Genomic DNA, 10,795 nt, shown 5'->3' on the forward strand with positions numbered 1-10,795 from the left:
TCTGGCTGCATCTGTTTCCCAAAGCTGTTTGCTTTACGCGGTACCCAGTAATGTGAGCATATAGCAGCTGTCGAGTTCCCTTTTCTCTTCTGTCAAAGCAACTTACAGAATGCACTATTTCACTTGAAAAAAAAACAACACGAATCTTACTCCCGCCAAGGAACGCGACAAGAAGGAATATCTACGGCACCTGCTGTCCCTGCACATCCTCCGCGGTTGCTGAGTATCAGCAGCATAGCGCTCTCAATAGCAATCCCAAATCGTTATTATTCTAGCTGTTGGCCTGATGCATGCTGATGCATGCTTTATTCTGATAACTGGGTAACAATAGAACGCCAGATGTTACGTGAGAGTCAGGCAGACGTGGGGCCACAAAGAGTTCCCCAGCAGTGCCACTTTGAAGCCGAAGTTATCCGCACAAGGCAGACGCGCCCCAAAAGCGCCTCGTCCCTGAAAACAAAGAAGGATACTGGTGTTCAAAAAGCATGCTGATGCTGACAGCACAAAGCACAAAGGTTTATACACTGCAAGATGCCGCGGAGACCACAACCGGCAACTACAAAAAGACAAAGACACGGAGAAGCTCACAACTCAAGCTATGTACTGTGCAGAAAATAGGAAGGACTATAGGGTGCAAAAAACGTGCCTGTCCACAAGGACTTTGACGTATTGTTTCGTGTGGCCAACTGTGTGGTCGCTGCGATCCGAATGGAAAGAGAACCATACCTGAGCAACCTCGGAAAACAGACAATGTGGACGGCACAGCATTTCGAGATGCACCACAACATCCTGGGAACGGCCATAAGCTGGAAAAATTCGCCCGAACTCCAAATAAAGCTACCTTGCCTCCTGAAAATTCCTACGTCCTTCCCGCCTGACGAGCCACTGCTGCTTACGCCTGTCAGAAACCAGTTCTGGACGTGGCTAAAGCGCACCTTGTGAACTGTGTCGACCATCCAGTCGTAGCAAGTATAGGATTCGAAGAGCTGCGTCACTTCTCTGCTGCGTCGCTTGACCACCTGCGACGGAAGTTGCTTCATTGCTGCCGCTGGGGTGCCTGGGCGGGGGTAGAACTGGCTGATGTTGACTGCCTGCACGAATGCACAAGTAACAACCTACATTTGAACACTAAGGCTATCATAATGAAATAATAAGAAACGGCCGGGCAAAAATCTGCCAAAGTGTCCTGCTGCGATGCCAACGCAGTGCTACTAAGAATAACGCACGGGGAAGCTATACTCTGACAACAGCTCCAAAGTCTGGCGGTGGTCCTCTTCTGTCTCCCCCGGAAAGCCGCAGATGATATCAGTCATGATGCTCATTTTTGGGTGGGCTTGAAGGCACGCGTCAACCACTGTTTTGAATTGCTCCACCGTGTAGTCACGCTTCTGTGTACAAATCAAGACACCGGCAGACAGACAACGTGGCCGCAGTAACTAGACAACTCTTCATCTTCAGCCATAACCACTGAACGCATGCAACAAAATATCTTGCAGCACCCGACAGACGCCACTCATGTGCATACAGAAAAGTTGGCAGCCCGAAACCACAAAAGCACTTCGGTTCCTCTGGAAAAGCAATGCAAATAAAAGCCTCTGAGCTTCAAACAAGGATACTGTAAGTGCTGAACGGACCATACGACTGAGGACCCGGTTGCTTCCGGATTGCACCGGCAAGTGACAGAACTCAAATACATTCGGATGGCCTAAAATGTCTGTCGCCGCCGTTAGCTGACCCAGCAAGAACGGCGGGTTTCCCATCCCCACGCGCAGCATAACTTCCTCTCGAAGGGGCAACTTCAGAAGGCGACGGAGAAGCTTTGTGAGGCTGCTCCCTATATCCAAGCCGTAAGCTCCTACAGATCCACAAATATACAACCACGATAACAACTGTTCCCTACTTCTACTCCCGTATCCCCCTGTACACACCACCTCCAATGAAGGAGAGAGACTGGCACAAAAACACAGACAAAGGACTAATCTAAGCACCAAACCTTCTTGACGTCTTTGCTTTTTACAGCAGTGTACCAGGGGGAGATCTGCAGCCCTCCGGGAAAAAAGATCCTCCTCCTCTCGTAATGCCACAGCCACACAGCTTCCCTACCTGTATCTTCGCTCGTAAGCCAGATCTGAGTTGCGCCCTCTTCTAAGGCACTGCTAACTCGGGATTCAATAACCTCCTCGGGGTAACTACCGAGGTCACCCCTGCGTCATCATGATGGCCAGCACCAGACAAAGAGAGCAACTACGAATGGCTAATTAATGTGTCCATCTACCAATGCAAAGTGGTGGTGCATGAGATGTCCATGAAAAGCTCGCTGATGCACTTTTTGGAGGGGCGAAAGACGTTTTTATCCTTCTCACAGCGAAGAACGACAGACGCCGTCTCGCACCTTGCATGCTTTGTTTTGCAGTAAGTGCAATTGCCAAGGCAGCCTGTGCTAATGGGAACAATTTCTATAAGACGATTGCGGCGAATCTTCGGTAAATTTAGAGGCGGAAGCCTGCAGAGGAAAAATGACAGCTGCAAAATTTGACAATCGCAACATCAAGGATCCCCGCATTGTACGGTGAATGTCTCCAACTGCCGAATCATGCACTCTTCTGTGCCCTCCACTAATTTGCAGTTTCACGACAAGTTAAATCGATGTTGTGAGACGCAATCTGTTAAGGAGCTAGTTACCCCAGCTTTCCATGTGCAAATTGCTCGAGACTATAGTTGTAAGGCCATGAGGGGCACACTGTGGTGTTGAAACACCTCACCCTTTGCCGCTCGTGAGGTGGACAATTCTACCTTGAAGTGTTTCTTCAACAACTTCCACAATCCGCCCAATACATGCTACACCTACGATTGAGCACTGAGACAGCAACGCGTCTTGCCAGGATAGCTGTGCCTCTCGTGTGCTTTGGTCTCGTCTGCCTCCCTTGGATGCCCCAGGAACGCAGCCTGCCACAACGCAGGGGATCCTCCGTGTGAGTCTCCGAGTTGTGCGCGTTTGCCCCCTTTCCGGATCTGCTCCGTCCCGTTGGCGCTGCTCTCCGTGCTGCTGTTTCTGCTGTTGCTGCTGTTCCACTAAGCTGTGGGTCCCACTGTCATAAGTCCTATGCGCACTGTCCATGCGGGATTGAGAGAAATAGGCAGTCCTTCCCTGTTGCCTCGTACTACAGGTTCCTGTGGTCTCCGCATTGTTTGGCATTTCGCCCAGTGCAGCTCTGATGACTGAATATAAGGCGAACTCTGATGGGCTTTTCACTGTGCAAGAGTTCACCACACAAATATCTGCTTCCTCCAGAGAGTCTACAAAGCGGTACCCCGACTCGTGCAGCAGGCCTTCTGCAGACCAAAAAATATCCGCAGAAGCACGCACAAGCCGCACTGTGGAAATCATGTAAGGGGCAAAAAATACCATGTTGCAGAAAACAAATGACACGAACACCATATTGCATAAGGAAAAGTATGCAACACATTCCACATGCCGCGCAAGGTAGCCTTTGTGATATCTGTGGGGAACACCAGCCCTCTGACTCTCATCCACAATTCCATTCCATTAGGAGGCCATAAACACTGAACGAGTAGAGACAGTGAGCACAAGGAGTACCTACGCATGTACTCCGAGTCCGATACGTTGTGGGAACACCCGAAAGTCTTAAAAAAAATCTTCGCGCGTCCTGGAAGAAAGGCCCCTTCAACAGCGTTAGCAGCCGATGATGGGGGAGTCGTTGCAGCCGTCGAGTTGTCCCTGTCACTGGTTTGATTGCCTTCGCTGTCCATCTGTTTTGTGCTGTCCATCTGCTTTGTAGTTCGTCGCCTCGTCGTACTTGGTTGAAAGTATGTGTACAGACCCCTTGAGCGTGCAGCTCTTTTCATGTCGTCATCGCTACTTCGTAAGTCCTCAAGGTCGGTGCCGCTGATATCTGCTTCTTCCACTTCCTTTTCCTCGGCCTCTCCCTCACCGGCACAACCACAGGCACCACTACAACAGCCGTTATGTGACTGCAGCTTGCCGGCATCGGCATCCTGTAGTTTCGCTGGTTCGCACTGCATATCCTTTTCGGCTCCAGAAGCACTACCTCCCAGAAAACGCCAAGCAAGGAAGCCAGCCAATGCCACGGCAGCACCAACTTCCACAGCTATGACAGTTACATTGCCTCGCATCCCACCTGAAACTTGCAGGGCCACAGTGGCCCCAGCGATCACTGCACATGCTGCGCAAACCGTAGGGACTCCAAACTCCCGTACAGGAGGGGATACGCCCCGGCCCCGAGGTTGCGATGAGAGCATTCCGCACGTAGGACGATCTCTGTCTGATGGCACGATGCTCTCTGCGGTCCAAGGGAACCTCCCTGTTCGGGAAACAATTCCTAAAGACCAGTGAATTTTACTCCGCAAAGCACTGTGTCTATTATGCGAGCAGATTCATCTCGACAACTTCCTCTGCCTGCCGCACTCCTCCTTCTCTACTGTTCAATGGTGACGTACGAAATATCTTTGCATAGTCTTGCAAGCTTAGAAGGATGGCATCCCTGCTTCAGCCCTCAGGGGTAACTGGCGGAAATAAGGTGATAGGTGAGCCCCGCAGCAAACAATCAACGGAGAGCAATTCCTCTTATTATCAGTGATATTCGATAAACAGAAGTGACGGCGGAAATTCATGAAGGACCTCTGCGGACGATTGCCAGTAGTGGAGTTGCCCACCGTTCCCATCGAGGCTATCTGAGCGTGTGCTTTAGGATTCCCCAGAATTCCCAGCAACACCACTTGAAAAACAGCAAAGGCAAATAAACAGAAATAACAAGAGCACGGAGAGGGCTCATCATGGCACATGCAGTGGCGTCGAAGTCGACCCCTCGAACATGCTATGGCTTTACTAGACCGCAGGCAAAGAGGAAACTATAGCTAGGATATGAAAACGCCCAGTTTTTAGTCTCTTTACCACTGCTTTTTCCCCTAGCGCTAGCCTCATTTTCGCCCCATGTTGTCAATCCGGGCATTTTGATTTCTAGACACTAGAATCCCTGTGCTTGCCCCGGCTTCTGACACCCCATAATCGAACCGTTAACTACTTCTTTTTCAAGTTCTCCTGCCACTCACCGAAAATACGCCTTTCCGCATTTGCCTAGTTTTGGGAGTCAGGGACTGGCTGCATTCGTCACGGCGTTCGATACGCTGCCGCAGCTGAGCTGATAGAGCATCTGTCAACTACCATACACAAACTGAAGAAAATAGCTCGTAGCGCTCAACGGCCGCTGGAACGTCAGTCGTGGATCCACTAAGTGTAGTTGTAGATAGGGTGCTGGCTCCAAAGTACAGTCTCTACAGGTTCCTAAGCCACACTTGATCCGTAAGCGCACGCAGCATCAGGGCGAGTTCTGTAGTGAAAGAATACCCAACATGGTAAGAACAGTCGGAAAAAGGCTAGAAAAAAAGAGTACCGGCCTAAGCGAGGCAGTGCCGGAAAGTGGATGAGGCGCTCTTTTGTTCCATTGGCTATCACTTGTGTTCGCAAATTTGTGTGCGGTTTGAAAAGCCGTACACAAATTAACTTTCGATATTGAGTGATGTTTTCCCACGGTCTAGCAAACCCTTTGAAAATGCTACCGCCTCAACAACATTTGCTGCAGTGTTACGCGCTCCAATGAAAGAGCAAAGGCTGTTGCAGCAAACGCGATAGAACGGTTTATGCAGGCCTATGCTATGAATGGGAAATGTTAAGCAGAGCAGGCTAAAACATGAGGGTGTTTATCGCTTCAGATTTCTGTTGAGAAAGCCGAGCTGGGGAAAAAACACTCCTAGTAAACCGTGGACGGTTACAGCTTAGAGCAATGCAAGTACAGGCTGCTTCCCGCTCCTACCCACGCTACATCTTCCACATTATAAAGAGCAACTCACACATGAAAGTCACCCTGAGAACGCGGGAAAGATGTGTGGGAGATTGACCTTTTAACGGTCTGGTCATACTTGCACGTTGTGGGTTCGCATCGGAGAAGTAACAGAAAGCAAACCTTGTAGAACCCCTGAAAGAAAAAAAGAGAACAGTGAAAGGCCTAAATAATGGACCTGCAGATATCACATCAGGAAGGGCACTACGCTGCCGTTCTTTCATCCTACTGGAGAGCTAGTTGGAGCAGTCGCAAAGTTTCATTCTCCATTTGAACGTGAAACGACGGGCATTGCCAACATCACAACGACTTCCACAGAACGAAGACGGCAACGTAAAAACCTTTTCCAATGTAGCAACGATGCGGCTCATGAGGGTGTAACCCGACAACATTTACTGGGGGAGCGAACTTAAGGCAAACCTATTTGGTGATGCTCTCGTACACTGAACCTACCTAAAGGGAACAGGACAGGACTTGAAAGGCTAGATGAGAGTCAAGCGCCGCATGGTGCTACGCCTTTACACTACCAGCAGCTGCGCTCCCCTTATTTGACAGGTTACATCTAATTGGCAACAAGGAGACCACCGGAAGTATTCCGCTGCCTTTGTGAAGGTCGTTGAGCGAAGGAAATAGTTCTTTGCAACAGGTGTCGTGGAACACTGCTTGGCTAGTGTGTCAGTTAAGATGTGCAGTGTCTTAACGAAAGGTTCCACCGTCAATTTCAAGAGCTGAAGAGAAGCAGAAGCGGAGATGCCAGTAGTGTAAGGCGTATGGGTTGCCGCAGAGGGATAGCGGGGGAAACGAGGAGGCGAATTAGAGCTCGGCCCCAGCGGATGTCGTCAGAGGGGCAACTAACTTCAGGCAAGCGAAGGCGATTGAGTGCGCTGCCCCCGAAAAGCAGCATGAGCAGCGTGATGTGTGTTGAATCAAACATACAGGGACACGTTGTGAAAGGTTCCCTCTCATGGGAACTCAAGGCTCTTCGGTCAGGTGAAACCTGCAAGAGGCGGGGGGGTAAAGTCCATTACATTACAAACTGTGCCAGCCCGTACAGGCCAAGACCTACATACTAAGAAGTGGCCATAGGCACTGAGAGAACTCAGGGTAAGGGCGACGAAAGGCAACAGCAAAGCATGGGAATTGCGGGAGACGAGTCTCCTATGCACCAGCGATAAGGCCAAAAGCCATGTAAGTCTCCCCAAGCTGGAAGCATTGGCACCTGATGCAAGACTGAGCCAATGCCTTATATGCAGATGCTACAGCAGTGGCCAAGGCTTATGTTGAAAGAGGGAAGCAGAGCTCACAAAAGGTAGACCTTGCTAGCGTGACTACTGTTAAGTAGGAAAGAGGAAAGGCCACCGAACCGCATGGGGTTCCCAATAGAGCTGAAGTGGAAATGACACCTCAGATGTGATACCAGTAGCTGTAGACGGCAGGTAACATCTGGAGGCTACTGTGCAGCGTGGTTAAGGGAGCTAAGCTTTCCTCTGAGATACGGATGCATGAATGTGAAGCGATTGTGGGAGAGCGCTTACCATGCAGTTTCACTAGCCCGATCATGCTTAAGGTGCGAACCTCGTGCTACGTCGCCCACAGAAAGCCTCTCGTTTTGCCATGGCCAATAAAGAACCGCTACACACCGACCACGCGAAAAAGGGGCTGTCGAGGTGGCGTGGTAGTGCATCACTAATGGGTGCTCCCTAGGGGAAACTGCACCTCATGACCTTATCCTGGACTAGGCGAGCTAAGGGACTAACAGTCTGGCATTTAAAGTCAGGTAAACTAAGGAGCTACATGAGTGGTCAGCGAAAGAGTCCAGCAATCAAAATAACACAAAACATAACCAAAAAAAGTGCGAGCGAGGACACCAGTGGAGCACGCATACTAGATGCTGGCCTAGGACGTCTCCCAAATAACTGCGGCAACGAAAGATGCACCGTTTCCCCACACTCTCAAGCACCATAAGGAAAATCGCAACGCGAAGCTCAGGATCCCAATAGAAGAGCTACTGCACGAGGTCCAAGTTAACACACGCACTTCAGGGACTTAGTGTCCTGTTGGTTTTGCCGGGCGTGGGAAAGTTATCCTCCATTCACGTACGTGAGGAGCATAAAAAACCGCTCCTGTGTGTGCGTGCGTCCTGAATATCACTTCCGGCCTACAGAGAAGGCGCGACTGACGAGTAAGAGCCACCTTACCCCACCGCCATCTTCAAACTGGATTCCATCGAACAGAGCGAATGCAGTAATTCTGCACATACTTGAGGTGCTTGAAGAAAATCAAGAACATCAGACTTGCGATGGTTAAATTGCATCCAGAAGTGTTCGCAGACAGTTATATGCAGGATTGCCACCACAGCGTTAACATTATCATCACATCCTACTGAAGATAGGTAAGCTCCCGACCAAGGTCTTGATGTACAGAATGACGCCGGACCCGTTCACATTTCATAAGCTGATGGTAAAGAGGGCCCTTCTTTTTTCCCAACGTATGCGTCGACTATCATGGTTGACAGTAGGCAAGATAATTCAGAAGACAGGAGAGTATGCATGACTGTCAACTACCAAGAATCAAACGTCCCCATTAATGCTTCTGATTTTACTCTGCTCCCTATCAACACCGTTCTAGAGATGCGCCAAACAGCTAAATATTTCCATACAGTTGATCTCGAAGCGAGATTGTATCATAATCTTATGAAAAGCAATGGCCTTTGGAAGGCTGTGTTTCACTCAGTCTCGCGATAACTTGAGTAACTGGCTATACTGTTCATAATCAAGGTTGCCTCGGCTACATTCCACATTGATATCAGTAGGCATGTACAGCATTTGCTGCGTCAGTGCTCCACCGCTTATCTTGACGACGTACTAACATACAGCCCTGATCTCTCCAACGACGTTAACATTTTGCAGCAGCAGCATTTTGCAGCAGGAGTTCAGCATCTTTCTAAAGTGTTGATTCTATCCTAAAGGCATGCAAATACGAGTTTGCTGGACAAGAGCTCACTTGTCTGTGCTGCTCCGTCAGCCCTGCGTGTATCAGCCCAGTTATTGGCAAGCTACACGCTATTCGGCTGTGGTAGGAGGAGCTGGCTAACGACAAGCGTATCTATTCCTCGGTGCTATCAACTTCTGCCGCGTATTTATGGCTCCTGAGTTCGCATGCTTTGCTCGTCCAACTTATATTCTCACGTGGAATGATGACGCTTCCCAGTGGACAAAACATCACAACCACACTCTACGGCGCACGAAGAAGCACATAATGGATTGTACGCCCCCTGCAAGTTCCCGATAGAGCGAAGACTTTCGGGGTATACATGGACGCCTCAGGGTCTGCAGTAGGGGAGGTTCCTGAACAACCCACTCCTCAGGCTCCGCAGTAGCGCCGGTTCTGGAAAAAGAACACAAGCCAACCCTCTTCCTCAGCCATGTTTTGAGCCCGGCTGTGCAGAAATATTCAATGTGCGAGAACTTGTCATTGTAAGCATGACTTCAATTATTGTTAGCCTCCAGTTAACGGGCGTCTAGTGATCGTCAAGCACTCACTAATTTGCAGCAGCTGAATGAGTCGTAGCGTGGAACCGTTCAGGCCTGTGCGCTAGTGTCTCAAAAACAAGCACTGCCATCAAGCCCACACTGCATACTGACTTGCCGTATATGATAAATGAAAATTTCACTGCATCTAGAATAATCTGTAGCAATCAAAGGCTATCGGGTGCGCGATTGTGCTACTTTCAGTGCCACATATGAGCATCCCGATGCCAACGTTTGCCTACATGAGTCTACCTCTACTTAATGTGCAAGCCTCTGCGAAGAAGCAACGTAACTCGCGTTCACCCAGTTGAGGCCTTGTTCACCAATGAATGCTTAATATTTGCTTATTACCTTTCTATTTAACGAACAGTATGAGGCAGTGTGTCATCATTTCGTTCTATAACAACCATCATTAGCGGACTGCAGGGCTCATCATTGGCGATGCATCTTCCTGCTCAGCTGCTACCTGCTATGGACACTATTGCGATACTGTGCGGGCAAATAAACTGAAAGTAGCATTATACCGGATTTGTCGAATATGCTCAGCACCAAGTGGACGAACTTTCAAGATATCTGGTAACCCATGTACATGCAGCGAAACACTCAAGCTTCGCATTGTATAATCTCTGCATAATACTACCTAATGCCCCACATTGGCCGGGATAATCTGAATGCACGAGCCAATTCTGGAGCCCCTAGCTCTGCAAGCCTGTCCTGGAACGCGGCTGAGGAAAAAGGAAAGCCTCTTCACCTCTCTCCCCACAAGCCTAAGGTATTTTTTCAGTCGCATCATCTTCCAGATAAATTCTTGGTTTCGGGAAACAATATATATCAAACCCGTAGTTGTATAGGAGGGAAAAGCAAGCGCTTGAGTCTCTGATGTTTATGCCCAATATTTGACACGGTCTAACCATGACGCTTTCCTCTGTCGGCGGCAGCATGTCGCATTCGAAATGTTCCTTTTTCGATGCTGGAATACGCTGTTTGCTGTGAACACGGTCAGAACACTCAAAAGAAGCCGCCCTCTTGCGGACCCTCTGTGAGAAATATCCGCCCACCCTGTGTTCCTCTCAAAAGGAAGGGCTTTCACCCAAACCTCTATGCTGAAGACACTAGTTCAGATTTGACAAGTAGCGTTAACGGGAAATACATGTCATCGTTGGATCGCAAGAGCATGACTGCAATCGATTGGGCGCCATGTGTAAGGGAAGTGTGCCATATGCTGGGGCGCAGAATGCGCCCCCAGTTACTGGTGCCTGGAATTCACTAGTCCTTCGATTTCTCGACTTGCTCAGGTTGTTACGTCATGCAAATGAACCGCTCGCTTCTTGCAGTAGCAAATTTGGGGGCAGATACACAGGCAGCAAGCAGCGAGCGCCTTGTGCT

The 10,795-nt window shown here is 49.4% G+C and overlaps 1 protein-coding gene across 1 annotated transcript; it reads right to left on the reverse strand.

Moving 5' to 3' along the window:
• Window positions 1–624: 624 nt before the first annotated feature.
• On the reverse strand, window positions 625–4,281 carry ENH_00018140 (radical SAM domain-containing protein, putative; the record flags this gene model as incomplete). Its single annotated transcript, XM_013584356.1, has 8 exons — window positions 625–726; window positions 936–1,091; window positions 1,227–1,388; window positions 1,635–1,855; window positions 2,104–2,204; window positions 2,393–2,503; window positions 2,763–3,333; window positions 3,603–4,281. The coding sequence occupies 8 exons, from the start codon at window positions 4,279–4,281 to the stop codon at window positions 625–627; spliced, it is 2,103 nt and encodes a 700-aa protein (XP_013439810.1).
• Between the last annotated feature and the right edge of the window lie 6,514 nt (window positions 4,282–10,795).

Source organism: Eimeria necatrix, genomic scaffold (assembly GCF_000499385.1).
Source record: "Eimeria necatrix Houghton genomic scaffold, Enh_scaff15, whole genome shotgun sequence".
Taxonomy (NCBI): Eukaryota; Apicomplexa; class Conoidasida; order Eucoccidiorida; family Eimeriidae; genus Eimeria; species Eimeria necatrix.